Source organism: Balaenoptera ricei, chromosome 5 (assembly GCF_028023285.1).
Source record: "Balaenoptera ricei isolate mBalRic1 chromosome 5, mBalRic1.hap2, whole genome shotgun sequence".
Classification (NCBI taxonomy): Eukaryota; Metazoa; Chordata; class Mammalia; order Artiodactyla; family Balaenopteridae; genus Balaenoptera; species Balaenoptera ricei.
This window is the reverse complement of record NC_082643.1, coordinates 23,071,804-23,099,763: the sequence shown is the minus strand read 5'-3', so window position 1 is coordinate 23,099,763 and position 27,960 is coordinate 23,071,804. Positions and strand designations below refer to the sequence as shown.

Sequence of the window (27,960 nt, the reverse complement as noted above, 5' to 3'; positions counted from 1 at the left end):
AGATACCCTTTAATATTCTAGCCTATGATAACTAGCTGAATCACTTCTGTTTTCAATTTCATAATCATGCTACTAGTATTATACTTGCATATAAATAAACTGTATAGAACACAAAACAAAGGTGGGAAAAATCACAGAAATGGTTACTAACATAATCCCCAAAGAATTTCTCACCAGAAGATACCCTAACTAGAAAACCTGATTTGAGTAGTTATGCTTCTTTTTAAATTTCAAGGATGAAAATAGGCATCATTTCTAAACACTGGCATCGAAATTGGAAAATGCCATAAATTTTTCTCTCCTTAAAATAAATTGTGCAACCCTAAGAATACTTGATGAGGCTGGCACAACTGTTCTCCAAGCAGAAAAATTAAAATGGAGTAGTTTAATATTTGTTCAGCAAAATTCACAACCAACCTAAGACATTAGTTATAAATGAGCAACTTGATATGAAAATAAGAGCAGAATAAAATGATAAAATTATATTGACAATAGTGTTTGGTTTTAGGAAAAATTAAACATACATAAATAATATAAACATATATACATAAGCATGCACACATAGATCTCTATTTATCAAGAATATGAGAAAAAGAAAGCAGAAAAACTAATATACAAAATAGACAAAAAAATTAAATAGACAGAAGAATAATTATAAAATAATGAAGTAAACATATGACTTTTTCCAAGGGAATTTTTTCAGTGCTCTGTGATGGAATGTGGGATTGATGAATGTACTTAAAAAGTAATTTGCATATATATCTATAGATCACAATTCTATTTGAATATGAAGATGTTATATACATATATACTTATTTCTATAAGCAACTTTATTATAATGAGTATTTCTTCCTAAAAGAGAAAAATATATAAAATATCTATTTTAAAAGATATTAGAATTATGGACTTTTACTTCTGGGAAGATGGAAGAGTTACACTTTCTCCTTTTCTTCTCCTTAAATACAATGGAAATGGTCAGATTTCAATAGAAAATCAATTACCATACAAGAAACAAGAATCAGAAAGATCTCTTAACTGAATGAAAAGAGACAATCAATAAATGCCAACACCAGATGAGAAGAATTTTGTAATTATCTGGCAAAGATTTTAAAACAGCCATGATAAAAATGTTTCAACAAGCAATAACACTCATTCTTGAAATAAATAAATAAAAAATAGAAGGTCTCAGCAAGGAAAAAGAAAGCCTCAACAAGGAAATAGAAGGTATAAAAAATAACCAATTTGAAATTTTAGAACTGAAAAATGTAATAATCAAAATAACACCTCAGTGGATGGGCTCAACAGCAGAATGGAAAGGATAGAGGACAGAATCAGTAAACTTAAAGCTAGAAAAATAAAAAATACTCAACCTGTACAACAGAGAGAAAATAGACTGAGAAAAATAAATAGAGTGTGAGGTACACTTGTGAGAGTATAACAAAAAATTTAACATCCATGTAATTTAGAGTCCCAGGAGGAGAGGAGAAAGTGGGTAGGGATGAAAAAGTACACAAAGAAATAATGACTGAAGACATCCTGAATTTAGCAAGAGACAGACATACAGATTCAAGAAACTGAGCAAACCACAAACAGGTTAAACCCAAAGAATTACATGCTGAGAGACATCATAAGTTACTTCAACAATTAAGGACAAAGAAAAAAATCTGAAATAAGGGAGAGAGAAACAAAACCTTACTTACAGGGTAAAAACAATTAGAAACATAGTAGTAACCATAGATGTAGGAAAGAAGAGGCACAGTATTTGTCAAGTGCTAAAAGAAAAAGAAGTCTCAACCAAGAGTCTTATGCCTAGCAAAAACATCCTTCAGTAATGAAGGGGAAATTAGGACATTCTCAGATGAAGGGAAACTTAGGAAATTTGTTGCCAGCGGATATACCCTGAAACAAGGAATAAACAAGTTCTCTAAACAGTAAGGGTATGATAAAAAAAAGAATCGTGGAACAGGGGTAAGGAAGAAAGAACACAGTAAATTAAAAAAATAGGTAAGTACAATAGGCTTTCCTCCTCCTCTTGAGTTTTCTAAATTATGTTTGGTGTTTGAAGCAAAAACTAAAATACTGTCTGATGTGGTTCTAAATGTATGTAGATGGAATATCTAAGGCATTTATATCATAAATGGGGTAGGGGTAGAGGGAAAGAAAGGGAGATGAGATTTCAATACTTCACCCAAACAGGTAAAATGAGGACATAGGTAGACTGTGACATGTTATGAATATATAACACTGTCTAGAGCAACCACTAAAAGAGATGTGCAGAGATGTACTCAAAACACAAGAGAAAAATCAAAATAGAAATCTTAAAAAAAATTTTAAGTAAGACACAGTAAGGCAAGAAAAACCCCAGATAAATAAAAAGCAGAGAGCAAACTAAAACCAAAAAATAAAATGGCAGACTAAAGCCCTAACATACCAATTATTACATTAAATGTAAATGGTCTAAACATATCAATTAAGACAGCGATTTGTAGAGTGGATTAAAAAACATGATCTAGTTACATGCTCTCTTTAAGAAACTGACTTCAAATCACCAGTATGGACAGATAAAAGTGAAAGGATAAAAAAAAAAAAAAAAAAATATATATATATATATATATATATATATATATCATGGAATCATTACAAAGGAAAGCATGAGTAGCTATATAAATTTTAGATAAAGTAGACATTGTAGCAAATAAGGTTACCAAAAACAGAAAGAGACATTATATACTGATAAAAGGATCAATCCACCAAGAAGACATAATAATCCTAAATGTGTATGCACCAAAGCTGCAAAAATATGTGAGGTAAAAACTGACAGAACTGATAGGAGAAATAGACAAATTTATAACTACAGTTGGAGACATAAATATGTCTTTCAAAAATGGATAGAACACATGGACAGAAAATCAGCAAGAGTATAGAAAAACTCAACAAACTCAATACACTATCATCCAGTGATCTAACCAACAAGGAACTAAACAACATTTTTAGAACATTCCATCCAACAGTAGCAGAATACACATTCTCTTCAAGTGCCTGTGGAACATAAATGATAATAGAGCATCTCCTGGGATATAAACAAATCTCAACAAATTTAAAATAATTTAAATCAGGGCTTCCCTGGTGGCGCAGTGGTTGGGAGTCTGCCTGCCAGTGCAGAGGACATGGGTTCGAGCCCTGGTCTGGGAGGATCCCACATGCCGCGGAGCAACTAGGCCCGTGAGCCACAACTACTGAGCCTGCGCGTCTGGAGCCTGTGCTCCGCAACGAGAGAGGCCACGACAGTGAGAGGCCCACGCACCGCGATGAAGAGTGGCCTCCGCTCACCACAGCTGGAGAAGGCCCTCGCACAGAAACGAAGACCCAACACAGCCAAAAATAAATAAATAAATTTATAAAATAATTTAAATCATAAATGTTTTCTGACTACATGAAATCAAAGTAGAAATCCATAACGTAAAGATAATGGGAAAGTCTCCAAACATTTGGATGGCAAACAATACTTCTAAATAATCCAGAATCAAAGAATAAATCTCATGGGAAATGAAAAAATAGATTAAACTCAATGAAAGTGAAATATAACATATAAAAATTTGTGAAACACAGCTGAAGCAGGGCTGAGAGAAAATTTTATAGCACAAAATACATATATTAAAAAAGAAAAAATTCTCAAACCAATTATCTAGGCTTGCACTTCAAGAATCTAGAAAAATATTACAATAAATTCTAAGCAAGCAGAACGAAGAAAATAATAAATACAGTGTAGAAATCAATTAACTTGAAAATATTAAAATAGGAAAAAATCAATATAACAAAGAGTTGATTTTTTTGAAAGATCAATAAAATTGACAAACTTCCAGAAAGACTAACAAAGAAAAAAGAGAGAACATACAAATGACAAATCTCATGAATGAAATAAAAGATACCACTAGAGACCCTGCAGACATCAAAAGGATAATAAGGGAGTACTATGAACAACCCCAAACACATAAATTCGACACGTTAGATGAAATGGACAAATTCCTTGTAAAAACGTACTACCGAATGTACAATCTCTCTCTATTATTTCTACAAATTTCACAAATACATGTGAATCTGAAATTTCTAGTAATTAAAAGTCTAATTAAATACAAACAAACCAGAAAAAAAACAGAAGATATTCATTACACAAAGCTGAATTCCTTGAGGTGAATAGCTGTTTACATAGGAGCACTCCTTCAAAGTTTGATTTGCTCTTTCTTGGATGAGGGGTGTGGACACCTTTTGAGCATGACAGCATCGAGAGATTGTCCTTAAAAGGATTTTAGAGCACTGTAATGTAAGCAGTTGGGAGATATTTAAGATGCATGGGGTGATGTGAAAGGGTGTATATCTTAGGTGTAGGATAAATGTATACAATGAAATAGACTCAAAGAATCTTAAGTAATAATAATAACTATCACATGTTAAGCACTTATAATGTGTTAGGTTTTATATAGTTTATCTCTTACAACATTCCTGAATGGTAGATTTTTTTAAATGCCTATTTTTTTAGATGTTATAATCATGGTACAAAAAATCAGTTACAGCCAAAATTGCAGAGCTGATAAGTAGTAGATCTTAACTTATGGCTTCACATTCTAAACACACTACGTTTCACAATACTACTTTCTAGTCATGGAGGAAAGAATAAAATCTGAAATAGAATTTAAGTAAAATAAAGAATAAATTGTGGTCCCATGGTTTCAAAATGGACACTGTAGTTCCAAACATCATATTCATATTTAGCCAAAAGAGGGAGAAAAGGGGCATAGATGGAGGGAAAATGGGGGAAGGTGGCTATTGTGAGCCACAGCTCTAAAGATGTCCCCATGGTCTCACTGTCTAAAACTGTCTCACATGACCATCTCTAGCTGCACAGGTGGTTAAAAATGTTGTGATAATCTGGCTTTCTCAGCTTCAATAGTAGAATGAGGCAAGGAAAAGGGCTTTTAAATATTGATGTTGGGTGAAGAAACCTATAGGGATGACCACAGAATACTAAGTTATTTTTTTAATCTGGTAGAGAAATACAATAATAGTAAAGAATCTTGATTAACAAGAGAAATGATTTCAGTGAAATAACCACAGGAGGGTTGTGAAATGTTCGTAATAGGAGACAAAAATCCATCAAATAGCATTTTACTCTTTACCTTCAGGTATCTAAAAGGAAAGCCAATGGTTGAGCTAAAAACATCTTGTTTTTCTTATTATAATGAATTGCTATGCTTGTTTAAGTTTCACCAGTAAAAGAAAAATAAGAAAATAACTTCATTTGTTCCATTGTTCATAATGTGTGCTATGAAAGCGAGCCAAAATAGCCATTTAAAGGAGAATTTTATATATAGTTTACATAACCTATCTTAAACACAATTTTCTCCTGCAGCTTGTAAAGAGAATGATAGGTCAGAGAGCAGAGCAAATACTTTCTAGGGTTACAAAAAGCCTTTGTTTTTTACTTTATGAGTATTCAACTCCAAGCAGTTAATGTAAAAGAATAATCTAAGTAAGTAAATTGGGCTAAGATAAAAGGGATATTTTCCTTTGTCAAATTAATTTTTCTAAGTTTTGAGTGAGTCATTTCTTAGAATTTCAACATGTCTGTGACTACATTTGCAAAAATAAATGTAAGAATATAAAGCAATGCAATTTAACACTTCCTTCAAATAGTTTATATTTATTATTGATTAGGTATTCATATAGTTGTAGAATCTCTTTAAACAACTTGAAAATAATTATAACAGGAAGAAAATATGTTTTGAGATCTGAGAAACCTGTGTTGACATGCCTGCTCAGGAATCATTAGCTGTGGACCTTAATAATACTTACCTGACAGAATTACTTAGGAGTTTAAATGAGTAAATATGTAAAATCGCCAGTAAATCTTAATTCCCTTTTCTCAGAATACTTTGATGTGAGCCCTCAGATATAACTCACGAAATGTAATCATTGTGATTTAGAAAAGTGCATATCTATTCATGAGGAGAATCACTCCCCAAACTAGCCTTTGCACTGACTGAACAAATAATTTAGTTTGTTTTTTCTTTCTAAGTTTTTAAATTAAGTAACACATCTTTAAAACCAGTTAGAATGTAGGTTTTATATTGTAATACAGGAATGCAAAATGCCAGAGGCTTAAGAAAGACAGATGCCCATTTCTCTTTAACATAAAAATCTGGAATGAGGCAGTTCAGGGCTGACGTCATGGCTCCCTGATCACGGGATCCAGGCTCTATTTTGTTTTACCAGTATATACCATTTTCATGGTTCTGGATGGTTCATCCATCATTCCCTTGTTAGCACTGCAGCCAGTCAAAGGAAAAAGTCAGTGAGGGGGAGAGCATGACTGCGCCCTTCTTTTAAGGACATGATCAGAAATTTGTACAAATCACTTCCACTGGCATGCCATTGGCTATTAGTTAGTTATATGACTACACCTAGCTGCAAGGGAGTCAGGAAGTGCAATAATTACCTGGGTGGTCATGTGCCCAGATAAAAGTTATATCGCCATGTAAGAAAGGAAAAAGAAATACTAGGGAACAATTAGCAGTTTCTGCCATCTCCATCAACAATGCAAAATGCATAAACATCATAATTATGCAAAGGCAATTGATAAAAGTTAAAAAAAAGCAAAACACTCTTCTAGACCACTGACTGAAGCTTGACTGTGCTGAAATTTTCAACTGGACCCCACCTGCACCCCCCTCACAAAATGTCAAAAAGTCTCAAAAATTTAATTTGACCAAACTTGAACAGACTCTTTAATGGAGATATTTAATGACATTAATGATGAAACAAACAGACAAACAAACAAAAAGCAAAGCTTTTCTATGGCAGGCATTAGATAGAGCAACCATAAGAAGCATGTCTTTTCTTACCCTTACCTCCCTCTAACAACTATTTTGTAACAACTTACTGTTAATATGTAATAAAATAAGGCAGTTTTAAAACAAATAGTGTACTAGCATATTCAAAGAAGCCTTCTCTAAATGATGCAATGATTTTCTGAAAATTTTTGGAAATTATTCTTTTGGGTTGTTTTAGATGCTAGTTTCCAAGACAGACAACAGAATTAGTCTCATCGTTTTATATTCGTTTGTTTTTTTTTCTTTTGTTGTCCTTCCCTTCTTTGCCCAGCTCTTTCTACTTCAGTCAAAAGCAGCACTGCTTTATCCAATAGCCCAATAACCTTCTCCAAAAGGGCTGTGCCTATGCTATCAGGAAGCCAGTGTCTGTTGGAACAAGGGTCTCTGACAGATGGATCACTTGAGGTTGGGTGGGAAACTTAATGTGTGATATGCTTTCACCCAACAAAATACGTACTGAGCAGCCAATGTGTCTGGCAGTGTTCTTGGTTCTGGACATGAAACGGGGAACTAAATAGATAGCATCTCTGCCCTTATTGACCCTGGAGTCTAATGAGAGGCAGATAATGAGAGGTAATTTGAGAAATATCACACACAGAGATGTCAAATTAGAATGTAATTGGTATCACAACGAGATATGCAGGGAGAAGTACGGAGCAGGGCAGGCTCCACTGAGGTAGAGATGCTGGATTAAAACTTGGAGTTAGAATTAATTAGATGAAGATCATGCTAGGGAAGGCGGACAGGAAGAGTGTTTCAGTTAGAGAGAGGAGCACATATAAAGGCCCTGGGGTAGGAGATTAGGAAGGAAAAGTTCAGGAAGTAAAGCAGACCAGCATTCCTGGAATGCAGAGGTGAGGCAGAGGATTAAGATTAAGCTGGAGAAAGAGAGGGGACAGTGACAGCAAGGTCATATTGTTCATGTTAAAGATTTTTAATCCATAAAACAACTGGAATCTATTGAAGTATCTGAGCAGGAGAATTACATGCTGAGGTCTTTCTTTTTAAAATAACCTCACAGACCAGGGACTTTAGGGTGTGTGCAAAAACCTACAGTAGGGGACCAGTTAGGAGGCTAGCCTAGCAGTGTAGGCAAGAGGAAAATGTAGACTAAAGTGTCAGAACTGGAGAGATGTGGAGAGAAGTGAGCAATATTTAGTAAGTAAAACTGATACGGCTTAGTAATGGATTGAATTTATAGGGCAAGAGAGTACAAGGTATGAGGAGACAGTTGTGTTTCTGGCTTTTAAACTAGATTGATGACGATGCATTTCATGAGTTAAGAGAACAGTGAGAGATGGGCTTAAAGGAAATCCTCATTTGGAGTATACCTCATAGGTCAATGAGATAACCTGCAGAGGAAATGTCTATCAACAAAAGAAGGGTATCGAAGAACCAAAACTGAATCGATTTAAATTTTTATTTTCTAGATCTAGAAAGAAGAGATTGCAGAGGATATTGAGGAGGAAAGGTGAAGGATGTAGGAAGAAAACCAAGAACATATGTGTTCCTAGAAGCTAAGGAAAAAGATTATATCAAGAAAGTGAGTTTGGTCAATGGCGTTAATTGCTGCTGAAAAGTCAAGTTAAATTGAATGGAAAATTGTTCATTGGATTTGTTGGAAGGGACTTGAGCATAATTGACATATATTTGTGTGTTGCTACTTAATAAGGTTGATGACACTAAATGGCTGATCTTTGGAAAAAAATAATAAATTCTCAGAAATTGAATTTTACTTGTCAAAGATTTACTTTACTTCATGTCCTTTGTCTTGATACAGTTCAGTGTACAAGCACATTTCATGAATGCTAAACACAATTTAGACTTCCCAAATTCTATTCCACTTTATTTCTTTATCTTATTGTTGATACTATTTAGTAAAGAGACCCACAAGAATGCATAATGACTTTTAGAAAATGCAAACAAACACATTTTGCCACAAGGTTTTTTAGTCTTCTAATTTCCAAAGGGTTATTGATGATTTGGGGTTTGTTCCTACCTTCTTAGGAGTGAGCATTGTTAACTGTGTTTGACTTGTGCTTTGCTTTTCAGGATTGTTTAAAAATATTCCTTATGGTTGAAGATCTGGATGCTCTAAAGAACTGGATAGTAAAAGCACAAGGCTGCTCTTGGATGGGGGTGGTTATACGTAGTACTCACACCAGCACACAGACAACCTCCGCAAAGGGCAGTCAAAGCCAGCCCCAGGAACAGGAAGAGAGGGAAATGTAAGAAGCAAGAGAGATGCTTCAGTTTGGGAGAAATAAAAAAATGAAGGAAGTATTTATTTCCATCAAGTGAGCAGAAACTATAAATTAAGAAATCATTAATAAAATACACTCTAAGCAGTAGCTAAACATAAATGAAAACATATGGGACCAATAACTATGAAAATGGACTGAGATGGCTTATAAGATAAGAATTGTAGAGAAACAACAGTATAGTTATGTCAACGGCTAAGTTAATGGCTATTTCCGCACTCAGAAATATTTATTTTTTTCTCATAAAAGCTGTTATATCTGCTGTTAAAGTTAACTAATTTATTTGTTTTTCTCTAAATAAATGGATGAGTGTACTAAGTTGTGTGTTCCTGTTTGATTCAATGATTTGTAACTGTGGTGAGTATAATCATTAAGTCTCAACTATCCTAATCAGGCATCATTAACTGTTGCTTGACCTAGCATAAAGGAGACACAGCACAAAGGAAATGTTGCTTGTTTTATCAGTAAAATACAAGCTTCAATAGATTTGCCTTATTCTTATTGGTCCATCCTAATTAGGAGCACAAGCAATATGAAAAATGAATCCAGAAATAAATCTCAAGATTGCATCTTATTAGACTGTTCTTTGTCTGATTACAAATCTTTGATCAGAAATATAAAACAAGTAAAAAAAACCAATCAAAGGTACACGAAACTCAAATCACTTTCTTCTTCTCTGGGGGAAGAATTAAGAGTAAGCACAAATAAAATGGAAATAAAGGCTACATGGAGAGCCCATGTATTTGCATGTCAGTCCTCTAAATAAGAAAGGTCATAATTCATAATCTAAGTACTTTTTTTCTCTTGGCTTACAATTATGGAATACTTGAGTTGGAAATGACCTTGGAGATTATATACTCTAGCTTCTTCATTGTTCACATGAGGAAATTCCTTTAGCACTAAGGAAAATGGGCTCTCATGAAGTGGCAGCTAACTCAATAAAAGAATCCAACTCCTGCTCCTGCCCTATCCAGACTATTTCTATTTCTAACTATTTCTCTTATGCTACACTGCCACTTCCCAGTAAGAAAAAGGAAAGATAATAAGCAGGCTTTTGAAAGAGAGGTAAGATCTTAAGCATATTCGAGTACTAAACATTTCTTTAATATTCTAAAGAAAGGTAAGACTGGAATCTTACCTTTAACAGCTCTTTACAGCTGTTAAAAGTTGGTAATGAAGTATATTAACATGGAGTTCATGACTGAGGTAGGGTATGAAGAATCAAGTTATAGCACAAATTCTTCATTTTTCTAGTATCATGAACCTCTGAGAGTTCCTTACTATCATAAGCATCAGATTCATTTATTCAATTTTATAAATAAGTAACAGTGTATTTTAAAAGGGCAGTTTTCATTTTTCTCTTATTTATATACTTATACTATAGTTTTTCACTTATTTTTTCAAATAGCACTGGAAAAAAACCAGCAATCACTGTTTTCCCATTTTTTAAACAATAATTATCAGTTGGGTCGTATGTATCGGGAACGATAACTATGTGAAGAAACTGGGTATGCAAAGACGAAAAACACAATGCCCATGCCTTCTAGATGGGGCAGCAGGGAGTAAACGGCTTAACATGTTCTACTGATAAAAGAAGGAGCAGTCCTGGATAGCTAGAACATAGGAACCATGGAGAGAGTTAAGGAGACAAGGAGGCATGCTATGGTAGGGAGTCAGTGTTGGAAAAGATTGACCTGAAGCTTTGTGTGTCCATCAACCTTTTGAGTGAGGCAAGGACCTGAAAAAAACTGCTGAAAGGCTGGGGAGTTCCCAGCATCTCTCAGTAGGAAGAATCTTCTGAAGAACTCTTTTAGGGAGATAACCTCTAATGCCTGAGCTTTAACTTAATGAAGAAACTAACCTTTAAGGGAATTAATAAAAAACTGGGAAATTCCTCATGATGTGAGAGTTCCCTTAGTCCATACCTTCCCTCACCCCAACCCCATCTGGTTTCACATTGTATTAAATATTCGCAGGCAGTAAACCAAAGATTGAATAATTCATACAATTTAGTGAAAACTGGCAATGATGTGCACCTAACATGAAGATGAAAATAAGATTTCAACAGGTATAGAGTAAAATATGCAAGATGATAAATACATGCAACAGAATATACCTTTTTACTAACACAAAATACAACTAATAAAAATTATTTGGTACCATTTCAAAAACTCTTTGAATAAATAGGATCCTAATGCTCTGATCAATAATTGCTATGTTCTTTTAGCATTCTGACCTAATTTGGTTTTTATATTGTATCTAGTTTTTCCTATACAAAGTTAACTTTATTGTTGCCCCTAGACTCTTTTGTAAATAAGATGGAAGTCTCAAAGGTTTTAATTATCTCAGTCAAATAGGAGTTACTAGTTTTTCTAACACTAGTACTTGAATTCTAATATCTTCCTAAATTGGGCTTTGTATTTTTTCATTTGAATTCACTGTTCTAGGTGAGGCTTTGGAAATTTTACCTTTTTGAGGTTATGAGCTGGGATTTAGTATCTATCCAAAAAAGACGAAATAATTTAGGAAGCAGTTAGATAATTAAGCTGGTTTAGGTAAAGTCTTCTAAAACCTAATAGACATCATTAAAAATAAACTAAGAAAACCAAATTTCTCATTATCATTTCTTTTCTCAAATTCACAGAATAGTCATTTTGCTCTATGCCCTACAGCTTTTAAATGATAATAGAAAGTCTCATCACAGGTTTGAGGATTATTGAAAAATAAAATCCATAGATTTCTCATTATTATTTCCTCAAATTTACAGACTGTTCATGTTATTATATGCCCAATAGCTTTTAAATGATTATAGGAAGTATCTGATTACTAATTTTAAGGATTACTTAAATCATATCTGCCATTAAAATTTACAGGAAAACTCAGAATAGCTCTTATAGTATACCATTTCAGCTAAGTAAGTGGAATATTAAAAAAAACACAACCTTAAATCTGCTGGTATATGTCCTGACAAATACACAATAACTATGGCGAATAAAATTACAACGTACACTGTTCTTTGAATAGAGATGTTCAGCGGCCTATGTGCAACATATCCAAATCGCCCAATTAAAGTAGTAGAGAAGCACATGAAGGAAACAATTACTGCAGTGTTGTATGCTGGAGAGGAAAAGCACAGCTTTTTACCCAACGTTTAAAATGTAATGTACACGAGAGCAAAGCCAAATGTCAAAGGAACAACCAAATGCCAACAAGGAGAAGCACAGCATGGGCTGGGGCACCACCGTTGAGGCCAAGTAACCCTAAAACACAACAAGGTTCCTTTGTGTCCCTGCAGATCCTTCTTTTTAATCAAGGGTGGAGTCCAACTTTCACCATCTTGGTAAATTCAAGGTAGGGATACCTCATGTGGTCCAGTTGCCAGTGGATGAGACGAACCCCGTGTCATACCTAGTCCAAGATGTGATGGAGACTGAGTGAATTGCAGCCTTTTCCATGTGTCAGGATTGTGATAGTGTAGCTCTGCCGGGTCTGAGATCTCAGACTCAGAATTTGTTTAATCTAATTCCACAACATGTGTAGGTCCCCTCATGACAATAGCAAAACCTCTAAACCCATCTTAAATTGTATATATTAAACCAAATATCTTAATGCATCTTACCAAGCTGTGGTCTGCTGTCACCAACTTAGAATAATTCTACCTCTCCATACTCAAACCTCAGGTTTAAAGTGCCTCTTTCCTGAGAGTAAAAGCCTGAATCAAGCTGTGACTGTCCAACAATCTTCCTTTCACTATAGGCACCAAGGCTCAGTGGAGGGGAGAAACCCTTCCTCACCTCTCATTTCTGACACTGAGGGTAAAAATGAAACAGAGCATTTCATAGTTATCTAAAAACTACTCAAAAACGTTTTTATTCATTCAAAGCTGTAGAAGAAATCATGACTTGCATGTTACAACATTCTGAAAAACTGTTCGAGTCAAAAATTACATTTAATTTTCACTATATACAAAGATTTTTTTTCCTCCCCAAAGGCAAAACCAACACAAAAATGTGTTTTGGGGACTACTTTACTTCTATGCTGACTGAATACTGATAATGCAATATAATGCTGTTATTAGTCTTTTTGTAATGAATAAAGTTTTTTAAGTAGAGGATAAGGTAGATGTGTCACAGGAAAATGAAACGATCTGTATTTCAAGCTGTTACTTTTATTCTTGCTTTGCAGTTACAATATAGATATTTTGTCAAATGTCCTCAGACTCCTCAGTTTGACAAATGGTATTTTACTCCCTGTCCTTCTCTAAAACATTTTTACCTTTTCCATTGTTCTAAAATGTATCATTCATAAAGGAGAACTCTAATAGAAAAATGTGTCACACAAAATAAATAACAACGCCTCCAATTCCAAACTGGTTTAAACAATAAGGCTTCACGACAACCTGTCAACATTCCTATCACTGATGGTTTTGTTACAAGTCTTATGGAGTGTTTTGTGGTAAATCTGAAGATTGCATGTTCAATTCAACTACCTCTTTCTTCGCCTCTCCTCTGGTCTCCTCCCCTGCCCACAGAAAAACTAAGGCAATTAAGCAAAGTTATAATTCTAATTATCAAGCAGCTATTAAAAGAAATGACATTTATTTCACTCTGAAAATCTGATGTAATAAGCACATAAAGAAGTTCCACATTAAGCAAGCTTTCTCTCCACTGAAAGTAGGTCAGGTTACAAAAAATAAAACAGAATTCAGAAATTAAACTAATGGCTTACAGTCAATCAAAATGCACTTTTTACATTCTAAGTCCATGAGTCCCTTAGGGCAGGGCACTCACATCATCTATCACTCACTGGAGAACGTCCAAACTAAGGGCCTTGGAGAGGACTAGAAACTTCTCACCAAGTCATCCTTGCTGAGTATACTTTGTCACACTAGAGAAAAAAACCTGCAAGGCCACTTTGCAGAGTTCCCAGAAAAGTTTAGCATTTCTGGAATTCCAAATAAATGTTGTTAATTTAAAGGAATAACTTTCACTGTCAGACAACAATGGTAAATGAAACTACGAAAAACATACACTGAGCTTGGAAATTTCCTCATGAAAATAACAATTTCTAGATTAACACCACACACTTCCTTTTTGGTGGTGGTATTCTTGTTTTTTTCTGAGTCCTTAACCTCAAACCTTCTTTTATCTTGTATTGCCCACATCTGGATAAAGAGGAAATTCATTGTTTAAGAGTTCTCTTTAATCCTTCTGTCTTTCTTTATCTGGTCTGCAACAGCTTGAAAATGAACCCATGACAACAGCTGTTTTGTAATGGATAACCTGTCTCCCAGTGACGACATTTGGAATGACTTGACTTACACAAACTAATTCATCTACATCTCTGCAACACATAGGTCAATTTCTTCCTTTCCTAATGATCAGTAATTCATTCTTATTCAACCAACATTCAGACTTTATACCAAAGTACGCATTCGTTTATTCCACATTAGCTCTTTAGCTTATTATCGACTTCATGGAAAGATCGACTTACCTGGTACACACCATCTCCTGGACCTGCCGCTCCCAATAGGCATTTCATAGCCTTTGGGGTTGAATAGTATGTAATCTCTGCTGTGGCCTTAATGATTCCATCACAGTAGACACTGACATTGACAGAGCCAGCAGGAAAATCTTATAAAACAAAGAGAGAGTTAGGAGCTGAGTCTACAAATGCATGTACCACAGTATTATATCTCTTAGAGAATATGAAGTCAGGCTTTAAGAATTCATAACAATTTTACTAGCTTTTAACACTTAACTGTTTTCTTTTTTTATCCTTAGTAGTTAGAAACCACAAAATAGAATATGTAATTTTGCACTTAATTGTTTAAAAAAACTTAAAGGATTAAAACATATGTTAAAATTATAATAAAAGCAAAACACTAAATCTTTTCTCCTTATCTTCTAACCTCCATTTTTTGTAGTAATGTATAATCATCTCTACGTAATACTTTGAATTTACAACAGTAAAGTCATTCATTAAAAGTTAAGTATTTGTTATTAATCTGAGGAAGAAAGTTCCCATTAATTACAGGAAAGTTTCTTAAAATTGGAAAAAGAAAGAGTAGAGTTGATTGAAATTATAGAACTTTTATTCAATTGATAACAATGAAAAACCCTTAGGAAGGCAAGGTTTAATGCCCTGTTATTTAAGTACTATTTACCCCATCCATTCATCCTTTTTGTGAACAAGTTGTTCAAGGTGACTGATACACCTCATTGTAAATTTTGCTGTAACACATCAACAAAGTTAAAGTTACCCGAGACTGTTGTGCTCTCTATGAAAGAATAACACTAAATAATCACTTCAATGAAAAGGTAACAAAATAAACAAAATTAAACAAAATTGAGCTCTTTAAATTCATTCACAGAACACACTTTAAAAACTTTCACTCTTTGTCACAGAGATACTTCCCAAATTCTCCTGGAAAATTGTCATGCAAACATCTGGGGTTTGGAATAACCCAAACCCCATTTGGGAAAGTAAGACCATTTCTTCTGAGGCATGTCCCATACGTATTCCCATAATTATTCATGGAACTATCCTGTATATTACTACATAGCAGCCAACATTTCGTAAGACAATCTATCATTAACTTAGAGAATACACCAGTTGAAAAAGAGTTGGAAAGGTTTAATTAGCATAACTGGTAAATAATGGTTGGTTGGTTGGTTGATTTTTACTACAAATTTGCTGTTCAACGACATGGATAATATTATGGTCGGTATATATTGGAAAATTTGGAATTACAGTTTCCTCCTTTTCTGAAAAACATCTGAACTTTAACATTTTATTCTTTGTGCTGCTCTTAGCTACTAGGTAAACTGAACATAAAATCTTAATGTGAACAATTTTATTTGACATTTTGATTTGCTATTTGGGAAGTATTATCTAAGTACTTCTTAATTTGCAATATTGATTTTTCTGTAGTGATTTTAGTCTAACTAGATTTAGTTTAACTTCTAAACTAATTAGTTAGAAATTATTGCTCATTAAATCATTTAAAAATGTGGCATAAGGAACTAAGGGACTTTGGAAGAAAAGGAAAAGAAACAGAAAGAATTCTTTCTCATCTCACTTCTGCATATCCTTGTCCATGACAGGAAGCAGTGTCTAAGATGTTTATAAATGATTGGTGTAAAGTCTTTCCTTTCTATAATCCAACTCTGACCTAAGCTGTGCAAGGAAATCCATAGAGGGGACACATGCGTTACACAACACAACAGAAAAGATTTGTAAATGCCCTGTAAATGGATTTCATTATAGCTACAGTCTGAAAGGAAAACAAAAAATCTCAGGATGCATTTGATATACTCTTCAATTTTAAATATTTTTTACTACGTTTCCAAATTTATAATAAGATTGAATATCTTTGCACTTTAAAATATTTTATGAAGTTCACATTTATAAAGTTAGGTAATTTTATTCTCTAATTATAAAAGGACACCATAAATTCAAAAACCAAGTAGTCCTCATTTATATCAAAACATTCAGAAATTAATATATTAAATTTTGATTTTAGTACAGTTATCACAGCAAGTGTGTCTATTCCAACTGGAATTTTAAATCCAATGCAATTTATCATGCTGAAGCAAAGTTGGATAATAAAATGGTTAGGTTCATAATTTAAATAAGGAAAAGAGGGAAGATTGTATATAGAAATGGTACCATGATGATAAAATAGTGAAAAAGAACTATGCTTTCCAAAACAAAAATATACTCAAAAAATATACTTTTTTTGCATGGCAAAAAATTAAAGAAGAAAAAAGAAAATCATGAATAAAAATCCAAAAGTCTGCTAATCCTGTTATAATAAAGCAAATAATTTTAGTTCCATATTTAATAGCTGACATATTAAAGTGCTCTCTGCTGACATAAAGTATGGGATGTTACTGGCTGTCATTTTACCACATGGTACACAAACTAATTTCTCATAATTTACACATTCATGCTTTTGCGAATCCAGATTAATTATAACAGCCTTGGGTATGTGAAAGCTAAACACAGGAAACACCTGCAGAACAATATTAGTTTCTGTAGGGAAGTGAAACCATTTACCATAAATTTATTGAAAGAAACTCAGAATGATGTTTTATATTTATTAAAGCATAAAAAAATTTCTTACCTAAAGCTTTCATACACCAGACTGTCTTATTCCAGAGAGCTGGCCGTGTTCTAATGCATTTACTATTTGACGTAAATTCAACCTCCACAGAATCACCAATTACTTCATCTCTCAAAATAATAAATATTTCACCAGGATTCTATAAGATGAAAAATATAACCCAATTAGGCATTTTTGAAAGTTTTCATTAACCAAAGAACCCAGTGCATTTATTAATGATAAAGGTCACACATGATAATTATATATCTCCATTGTGTCCGTAGTTTCAGCCATATTCAGAAATGAAATATATAAAGGGGATTCTCACAGCATTTTAAGTGTATCAACTTGATGTCTATTGAATACTCAGTTTTTTTTTTCCCCAACACCAGATTTTGCAACTGAAAAGACAGTGAGGACAGAGCTGCTCCCTTTTCCTCTCATCTCATCCCTGTGTGTGAGGTTCTATCTGAGGGTGATGAGCACCAGTTCACAGACCTCCAAGGAATGTAATTCAGTTGCTAACCAAAGCCTTTTTTTCCCAAATCCCTTTCCTTTACCTTTCCAGAATTTGGTGTATTTATCTATAAATGAGAGGACTGAACAGGTTTAGCTTTAAGACCTCTTATAATTTAATTATGATGAATTGTTTTATATGTCTAATACAGTTGACCCTTGAACAACGTAGGAGCACCGACCCTATGCACAGTAGAAAATCCATGTATAATTGATATTAGGCCCTCCACAATTCAACCAACTACAGATCATGTTGTACTGGGGTATTTACTATTGAAAAAAATCCATGTTTAAGTGGACCCATGCAGTTCAAAACCCCTGTTCAAAATAAATACTGTATGCTAACACATATATATGGAATCTAAAAAAAAAAAAAAAAAATGGTTCTGAAGAACCTAGGGGCAGGACAGGAATAAAGACGCAGACGTAGAGAATGGACTTGAGGACAGGGGGAGGGGGAAGGGTAAGCTGGGATGAAGTAAGAGAGTGGCATGGACTTGTATATACTACCAAATGTAAAATAGATAGCTAGTGGGAAGCAGCTGCATAGCACAGAGAGATCAGCTCGGTGCTTTGTGACCACCTAGAGGGGTGGGAGGGAGATGCAAGAGGGAGGAAATATGGGATATATGTATATGTATAGATGATTCACTTTGTTATAAAGCAGAAACTTACACACCATTGTAAAGCAATTATACTCCAATAAAGATGTTAAAAAAAAAAATCCATGTTTAAGTGGACCCATGCAGTTCAAAACCCCTGTTGTTCAAGGGTCAAGTGTAGTTTTAATCTTACCTAATAGAGGTTCTCTGGTTACTCTTTACGATGAGTATCAGTGCAGGCTATTGAGTTGACAAAGGTTATAAATCTAAAAATTTCAAGATTTTATTAAGGTGGAAAAGCTAAATCTATATACATTAAGATATAAAGAGTTATTAAAAACAATCCAGAAAGAAAATTAAGGATAAGAAGATTAGAATTAATATAGAAAAAAAGAGGGAATAAACATTTATTGAGCATCTATTTTATACCAGGAATTATGCTTTTTATATAAAGTCATTTCCTTTAATCCTAACCAAAACAAACACACACATACATATACACACAAACATACACACATACCCCAAAACCAAAGTGGAAGGCTATCATTTTTCTCTTTTACAAATAGGGTAACTAATACAGTGAGTTACATTCTGAAGATCAACCAGAACTATCTAAATTTAAAATCTGTACTACTCTTTACATCTTGCTGTTTAACCCTTCAAAATAACTAAAATGAAATATATTTTTATGATTATCTCAGATATCACCTTTCAGAGGCTTTCTTCAAAGTCAAACTAAGTATCAGTCCTTCACAAAATAAACAGAAACCTCATTTACATGCTCTTATAAAATTCTGTTTACCCAAAAGTCATTAATTTCAAAGTTCTCTTATTAAATATTATCTCCCTAAGCATAAATCCCACCAATAAAACTTACATTTTTAAAGCTCTGAAAAAAAAGAGTTTCTACAAATATGTTGATGTTAAAAAAATCATTTCAGCGGATACACATCCACTTCAGGCATTTCTCCATCGGAGTCTAGCACTCTCCAATATTTGTCCACAGATTATTTTGAACTAAACTTCTCCACACCAAGTAAGTTGCTCATCGAGAAAAGATCCCACAGTTCCACCCATTGCTCTGGCCTCACACACCCTACATGTCGGAAACACTTCTCGGTTTCTTTGCTTGTGCCTCCCCACGCACTGCTTCATCTGAGAGCTGAGGTCAGGAATGGGAGCCCCTCCTGGTGCTCACATCTGCCACCTCCTCTTCACAGGACCTCACTGCCAGCGCAGTGCTTCAGTTCCTCCATCGCTCACATCTCACTCCTTACTTCGAAGCTTTAATGACTTCCCACTTCACTATGGCTCAGATCCCCAAGATCCTCGGCTTCAAACTTCTTCGGAGTTCTCTTCCCTGAGTACTTCTCTTCCTGTATAACTTTGACCTCTCGCTTTCCAAACTTAGTGAGCCTCAGCATCCTGTCCCAGTGTTTATTCACCTAGAGAACTCATTCTCATTCACGGGGGCTCACACAGGCTGCTTCTTACGCATCCGATTCTCTCCCTAATAGAGGGCAGGACTCCACCTTTCAACCATTTCCAGAGAAGAGTTCTCAACAAAACACAAGCATACAGATCACCCCCAAGGAGGCACTGACACCTCATTTGTACCCGGGACCAGCTTCATGGGCATGTAACCTCTGCAGCTTCACAGGCCCTGCACTTGGAAGAGCGCTGCACTTGTCTTAATGTTCTGCTGTTGCAGCTTGAAATGCTTAATAATTTGAACAGGGGTCCCTACCTTTTCATTTTGCACCGGGCCCTGCTGAGTAGGTAGCTGTTCCTGTTTGTACATATGTTGGCATGCCCTTGAGTTCCTCCTCTCCCTCCATCTCCCCATATGTATCCTCTCCATCGAGGTCCAACTCAGGTTTCGCGCACAACTTCTGAAGGAATCATGAAACATTTCGCACCTGTACTCCTCATTTGACCCTTTCTAAGCCATGCCCTCTGGTCTTAATACGCTTTTCATGCCTGTGTCTAGGCTTCCCAGATAGATTTTAAACATCCCGAAGGTATTTTTATTTTTTCATATCGTTGCGGCATCTTGCAAGAATTAGGTACATAAGAGATAATCTGTATATATTTTTCAATTCAGATAGAATACCTCTATAAAAATATGACATTTTTTCCATTGAGCAAGCTCTACTCCTTATCCCCCTCAGGACTCCAGCTTCATCTGCTTCCTGCATCTCCATGCACGAAGGGGGCTTCGGAGGAGGGAAGGCCTGTACTCGTCCAGCCCTGTCCTTAATTATTATGGGCATCTTAATTAAAGATATAATTATTTGGGCACATTTAATTCAAAGGAGGAAATATTAGGATACTCAAGTGGTCATAAATTTAGTGTTATCAGTTATGAAGCTGTTATTTTGCTCTCAATCTTTCTGACTTCTCTGTTTATCCCTTATTTGGCTCTGACCATTCAGAAAGAGAAAGAGTTATAATAATTATCACTTCCAAACTCTACAGATTCGCTGCAATGGTCACAACCCTTGAGACCTCACCAAAAGGGCTGGAACTCTGTCTACAATACAACACAGGTAGTGGAGTTTCTAAACTGTCAGGATGGGTGTCTTTAGGTTTTAATGAATCATTAAGTACCGGTAACAAAGGATTTTGATCTTAGTGGATCATATCAGCTTACTATGACTTGCACACAGACAAATGGCTCTTTTCATATTCATAATTAATAGGCACTAGCTCTACAAGCACAGGTGCATGGGCCTCATTAAGCCAGCACTGTGCAAGTCCCTGCAGCTGACCCTGATCTGACCCGTGACAGCACAGCAAGGATTAGGTTATGGCAATGGTTCCAAATTTGGCTGCTAATTCTCCCCTTCAGAATCACCTGGGAAGCTTTTAAAACTCCCAATCTCCAGGCCATAACTCAGACCATTTACATCTGAATCTCTGGGGGTAGGATTCAGACATTATTACTTTTTCAAACCTCCCCTAGTAATCTCTATATGCTGCTTAGTTTAAGAACCACTTGGTTACAGGGAAAAAACATCTGTCATCGTAAAACCTTATCTCGAAAGGGGTAATACTTCACAACATAGACATTTTAGGCATTGATACACACAATAATCTTTTGCTGCTTTAACTGTATTTTTCAATTAAATCACAGGACTTGACTTTAAGTTAAGGTTGGCTACCAAGGACTAGTGTGTGACTTGGTGTCAGAAATAAGTGGGCAGTGCTGTTAGCTTCTGTGTATTGTTTTAAACTGTATTCAGTGCCAAGGAGTGAACAGATAGGAGCTAATCTCTGAGGTTTTTGTAGTTTGCCTGTGGGCCCTTCTACAAGTCACACCCCTTTATATATTCTCGGGGTTTCTCTAGATTCACTGGTTATATAAGCTGTGGTCTATACAGATTTAGGTTTGGAGTCTCATATTATGGTTGCAGCCACAAAGCTAAACATCAGTGAAGGTCAAATGAAATGAAGGTCTTTATTAGGGAATATGCCATGTTCTAGGATTCAGATAGAAAAATGATTCAATGAAATTAATATAGATTCAAATGCTGATAAGGCCCCTTAAAAGGCCTTTTCTGGTTATGCTATAACTTTCAGAACTAAATTTGCTCAAGAAATCAACAAGTGACCAGACTACTTTTAAAAGCATATTTCAGTCTTATCAGAACAGCAGCAGTGGGAGAATAACATAAATATAAAGAAATATCAGTTAATTATACCAAAGGAAGTAAGAGGTTTGGGGTCGAGAAAAGCTGTGATTGCAGCAGATTCTATCAAAAGGGAGAATGACATATTGAAGTCCTGCCTACACAGATAAAACAAGATAGAAAAAATAAGCTCACTCTTGACTACTCTTTAGGATGGTGCTACTGAAGAAGCAATAGAGAGGCCATTCCTGACCCGTGACTGGGGCTCAGAGAAATCACAGGAGAGGCAAGAGGCACCCGGGAGCAAACCACAGTACTTCCGAGAGGGCCATTGAGGAAAACATTCATAGGCTCTCTCTTAAAGATTCAGGTCAAATCCATTAAAAAAAAATATCCAGTGACTGAATCACTTTTTAGAGATGATGCAGCTCTAACAAGTGATCATAGAACTGGCAGGACTGCAGACAAGCCTCTGAAGAAGAGCACTGCCTCCTTGATGCCATTACTAGGTGATTTGAAGGTGACCTATTATCAAGAGGCATGAATGTATTTCCTATCCTCTGGGGCAGGATTTCACCTGGGCAGTACTGACATGTTTGAACCAGAGAAGTCATTGCTGTGGGGACTGCCCTGTGCGTTGCAGGATGTCTAGTAGCACCCCTGGCTTCTACCCACCAGATGCCAGTAGCAGCCCCCCCCGTTATGACAACAAATCTGACTGCAGACTTTGCCAAATATCCCTTTGGGAGAGACGGCCAAATCAGTCCCAGATAAGAACCACTGCTCTGAGGGAATCTGCCTGAGAAATTAATGAAATTAGGACTTTGGAGTAAATACACAGCAAAGGGAAAAGAAGTTAGCAAATAACAGACCAGGTCCAGTTCTGGTTTAGATGTTATTCCAATGGAAGAATGCCTCCCAGGTGGATTATTCATCAAGGACCAAAAACTGGATAAGATTCATTTGAACAATGGATGTGCTTATTATTAGCAGGCTTAGAATTCACTGATTTCATATCTCTCATGATCAGTTACCCTATACAAGACAAAATCAGGAAGAATATGCTAGAAAAGCAAATATCCTGGCCCATACCAACCAAAAAAAAAAAGGTTAACACATACTAAAATAGAACAAATATTGCTAATCCTAGGAAAGAGGCAAAATTAAGCAGCAGAATTAAACTGTTAAAACTCATTTAGGTATTTCTTAAAAAGATAGGGAATAACTTACATAAATAGAACACTGGAGGCACATCTTCACTAGTGCATGAAAAAAATCTGTTGAAGAAAAAAACCTTTTTTCTGCAGTTTTTGAAGGGGCACAAAATTTCAAGGTCCAGGAAATCCGAAATCCTTGGAAAGGAACAATGCTGGGAAAGATGACTCAGCAGAGGAATCAATACTGCCGGGCTCCTGGGGTCAAAAGCAACAGCAGCCTTACCTGCTGCCTCAGTTAAACTATCTACTTATGCTGCTTCTCCAGAGCAGAGGAGGGAACGGGGAGGGCACTTCTCCAGGAGCAGGTCCACAGACCCAAGCAGTTCTGCAGCAAGAGGCAACAGGTGAGATTAAAACTAATTCTCTGGTCATCAGAGAGAATGAAGACGATGCCATTAGATTGAACCAGTCAACTCAGCCCTGGCATGCTGGAAACATAAAACCATAAGGGGAAATTCATAGATTTTGAAGATACTGGGTGGGAAAGAGGCACATCTCAAATATGACCTGGTGACTGGCAAAGATAGCCTTGTAAATTTCTAGATTTTTATACGATGGCAGGGAAGTCTCAAAACATCACTTCCAGAGAAAGGAGGCTGTATCCTTAAGTGGACTCTACTTACCCAGTAATTCAAAGACTTCTCAGAAATGTTCAAAGGTTGTGCTTTCAGACAATTGGCATAGACTGAACGTTAGTTATCCTGGCAAATCTGAAACATGATTTTCACTCATTTGGATACAAATAATCTTTCCTGTGGTGCTTGGAAATTGGGACTTGGATTCAGACTATACTAAGATCTAGGTTCTGAGAATACAAGGTTTTGACTGGGATGACTATTTTTGGTCCAGGGATTTGTTTATTTCAATTTTTTAATGTGTAGGTCTGATGCTAAAATAATCTTATATGACCTTTCAACTCTTAGGACTGTTTAAAAAGTGGGGTACCCAAGAGAGATTTGGAATTGAAATAATTTAACTGCAGAGGGTCTGAATGAATTGTATCCATGTCCGTAAAAGCCCACAGTTCTGTTACTGAAAGAACCCTCATCCTACTCAGCCATCTGAGTGAGCTATCTCTGCTTGGAGGGCAGTGGGGTTTAATTTTTGGATTTTGATTTCTCTGCAATTTAATAATGGAAAGGTTTTATATCGTTCAAATTTTACTCTTGCAGATATTTTTGAAAGCAGCTATTTAGACTCATTGCATAATTCCTGGTGAGCAATTTTTAGTTCCAGAGGATTTTTTTGTTTTTTGTTTTGCTTTTTTTGCTTTGACTTTACCTACTTGAGAACAGTTCTGATTTCCATTTTATCGTCTCTTCTATTTATTTCTGTCTCTTCCATTATTTCTGACTCAATAAGAGCCACTGGTTCTGACTGTTTGGACTGATCGCCCTTCCTCAAGTAGGTTGTAATTGTTCTTTGCCTGATCCTCTATCTCAGTTCCCTCAAACCTGTACAGTTTCAGTTCCTGGGGTCTTTAAGGGAGTGTCAAAGAAGTTTTTGTTCCTCTGGAACTGATAACATAATAAAACGGCGATTCTCCTGCTTGGGGATGGGGTCTGGAGGTGAGGGAATTAAGCTTTCCCAAACTGCGCAGAACGTTCTGCTTCTCCCAGTGCTGCTGGTACCATCAGGATCAGTGGATTCTCTCCCAAAACATGCCTCCCAGTAAGCAGACAAGTGCAGCTCCTGTCACATTAACCTACTGGCGTCCACCTGAAGGACCCTCTCATGCAACTCTCAAGGTCGTCCTGTATCTTTTGCTCTTCCTGCTCAAGCACACCATAGACATTGAGGACCAGCATCTTTTTATTGTCTGGAGATTACGTAGTCCAAGTTTTGGTCAAGCTCTAGCAGTAGGCTTATTATAGTGGTTCAGTCCGATGAAGACTTAGAAGGAAGAAATATTGGCAACATGTGTTCATACAGTCACCTCCTGAGAAATCCACTCCCTCTAACATTATACTTTTATTCCCCAAAGGACCAGCTCTTCTAGCTCTATGATAGTCCCACTTCATAATGTAGGCCTTTGATATATGTTTTATAATTTAAAAATCAGTGGTCATAAAAAATAAGTGTTTTCAAATTCTATTCAAGAATGTATTTCCTTTTATGAAAATAAAATCCTTGATATGGTTAATATGAATCCAACTTTCTTTTAAATAGCTTGATATATATAGCAATTGTAAATCTGTTTGTAACACGTCAAGTAACATTTAATAAAATGATGCTTTCATATATGTTTCAATACTTTACTATTCAACAAATATGTATCAAATGCCTACTAACTACCAGATATTGTTCTGGGTTCTGAGGACATGGCCATGAACAGAGTAGACAAAAATGCCTCTGTGTTGTAGCTTCTAGTGTTAGTTACATTCTAGTCAAATGCAGTATCCGTTAAAATAATGCAGTCACTTAAATAACAAGGTGTCTTTACTGACCTCACATGGAATCTCAGCAGGAAGCACCACTGCCTGTGATATGGTGCTTCTGGAAGCTTCTGATAATTCTTCAATTTCCTTTCTCTCACTTATTTGCCCAGAATGTTCCACTCTTAGGTCTGTTGGAATAATGACCTCAAGGTAGTCCTCAGAACCTAGAGGAAAGTTCATGAATGCAGATTACAATATAGCTAAGGCCGTATTATTTCCTCCATTGTTATAAAAACAATTGCTAAACAATTGATTTATTTATAATTGCTAAACAATTAATATGTGGGACAACCAAACTGAGTTTAAGACAGCTAAAGTAAATGAACCAATGTTAATAATTAAAATAATGCTTCATAATTTAACCAGTATTATAACCTTAAGCTACTAAACTAAATCAAATACATAATAATATTTTCATCCACTAGTTAAGTATTTTCCCCAAAAAAATACAACCACCATTTAATATTGTCTCTTAATATTAAAACAATAAATCTGAAAAACATGAAACTATTTCTTTTCAATGCCTATAATTAAGAAAATTTATTCATTTTAAATCAGAACAATTATTTACCCTTCACATATATTTCTAATTTTAAAAACAAAAAGCATAACTAGGAGACAATCACTAAATAAACTCATATTTCTATGAAACACTAGTTTAATAGTGAAATATTAGTGTTCATCAAAATGTTAATGTGTTCTGTGAAAAAAGTGTCCTAAATTAAATAAGTTGGGTTTCTTTATGGCAGTATTACTAAGAACACTAAAATATTCTAATGTGAATTTTGAATCTCAGAGAAGGGAAAAGAGTATTTGATTTTTAAAACATTTAACATTTATTAACTTAGCATCGTCTCAATCATTAAGACACTTTTCTCTATTGAAGAAGAGCTGTGTTAAGAGAGATGGATAATACTTTTATTACTCAATGTTTCAAAGCCCAGAGCATTTTACTAGGGCACAGAACCAATATGACTGGAACCAAGGCTCTCACCACTAGAGACTCTCACAACTGTCATCTTAGGCCAACCTCAAATGTATCTCTCAAATCCTCAAAGAAGGGGATTGGAGAAAAGGAAAGCAGCTCCTGACAGCTAGATACTGGCCTGATACTGTGTGAAGGCCTTGGTGTTGCTAGGAGGTGGCTTCCTGTTCTCCTACTGAACGTCAACAATTTTGCAGAACATCACCATCGGACAAGGCCACCTGTCACCATGATGGATCAAGTCAGAGATCAGACCACTTTGTAATCATGTCTGAATCCAGGCAAAAACATGAATACTGTCCAAACCACAAAATAACCAAACATCCTGAATCCTGGCTCCTGTGAGTGATGTTGCTTCTTTACCAATTCCTGTCTCAGCCTCTTTTCATTTCTCTCGCCTTCCAGGTAGGGTAACCAGCTCCTCCCAGTTTGCTTGGGATATTTTTGGTTTGGGCACTGAAAACGCTGTGTCCCAGAAACCCCCTCAGTTTCAAGTATACTGGTATAGCTGGTTAACCTGCTTCCCAATAAGTCATTAATACACAAAACCATAAAATTACATGTGCTTTTCGACAGCAAGCAAACTATAGCAAAGCCCTGCTTCCATGAACCCTTCCTCAAATCATTTAATGCAACCCTAAATCCTACAATAAGTCTTTTCTTTATACAGTCTTCCTGAGGTGTCCCATGGTTCTCCATGGTGGCCTTCTCTTCATTGCAACTAGCAAAAAAAAAATAGTTCAAGGACAGGTGTGTCCTAGTGGTCTTTGGCAAAAGGGAATTGACAGGATAAAAAGGAAGAAGTGTCAAGGCAATACAGATGAAGTTGGCTAGAATTCTGGTTTCACTGCATCCAGAAAGTTAAGTCAGCAGTTTCATATAGGTAATTCTATCAGAAAAGCAGAGTAACAAAAGTGATGTCCTCTGGAGAGGGGCTGTCTCCATGCCACATCTAAGAAGGAGAGAGTTTTGTTTTGGGGTTTTTTTTTCCTGTCTTATGAAAGTTACAGAATAAAAGTACAAAAGCACCTGGGATTTCCAGATTCTCCCAGTACTAGTCTTGCTTGAAATGAAATGAAAAACAGCCTTTATTTCTCTAACAATTTTAAACACTTCCATAAGCAGTCTCATTCTCTCTCTCTCTCTCATACGCACACACACACACACACACATACACACACACACACCCCAAATTAGTGAAAGGTTGTATAGAACTGGCTCAATCACTTTGTGAACTGATGAAAGAACAAGGAAACTGATTTCATTTTATATATCTTAAAAGGTGTAAGTTGTTCCACTGCAGCAGTATCTAGGA

General features: G+C 35.6%; 1 protein-coding gene across 4 annotated transcripts in view; it reads right to left on the bottom strand.

Annotated features, from left to right (window-relative positions):
- The window catches only part of BANK1 (B cell scaffold protein with ankyrin repeats 1), a 321,258-nt gene that overhangs the window by 204,288 nt on the left and 89,010 nt on the right, over window positions 1–27,960 (bottom strand). For all 4 annotated transcript variants that reach the window (XM_059923918.1, XM_059923919.1, XM_059923920.1 and 1 more), the window contains exons 3-5: window positions 25,670–25,824; window positions 17,277–17,415; window positions 14,642–14,781 (exon numbers count right to left, since the gene is read on the bottom strand). In XM_059923918.1, the coding sequence (XP_059779901.1) occupies window positions 14,642–14,781; window positions 17,277–17,415; window positions 25,670–25,824 (434 nt within the window). The remainder of the gene's footprint in view (window positions 1–14,641; window positions 14,782–17,276; window positions 17,416–25,669; window positions 25,825–27,960) is intronic.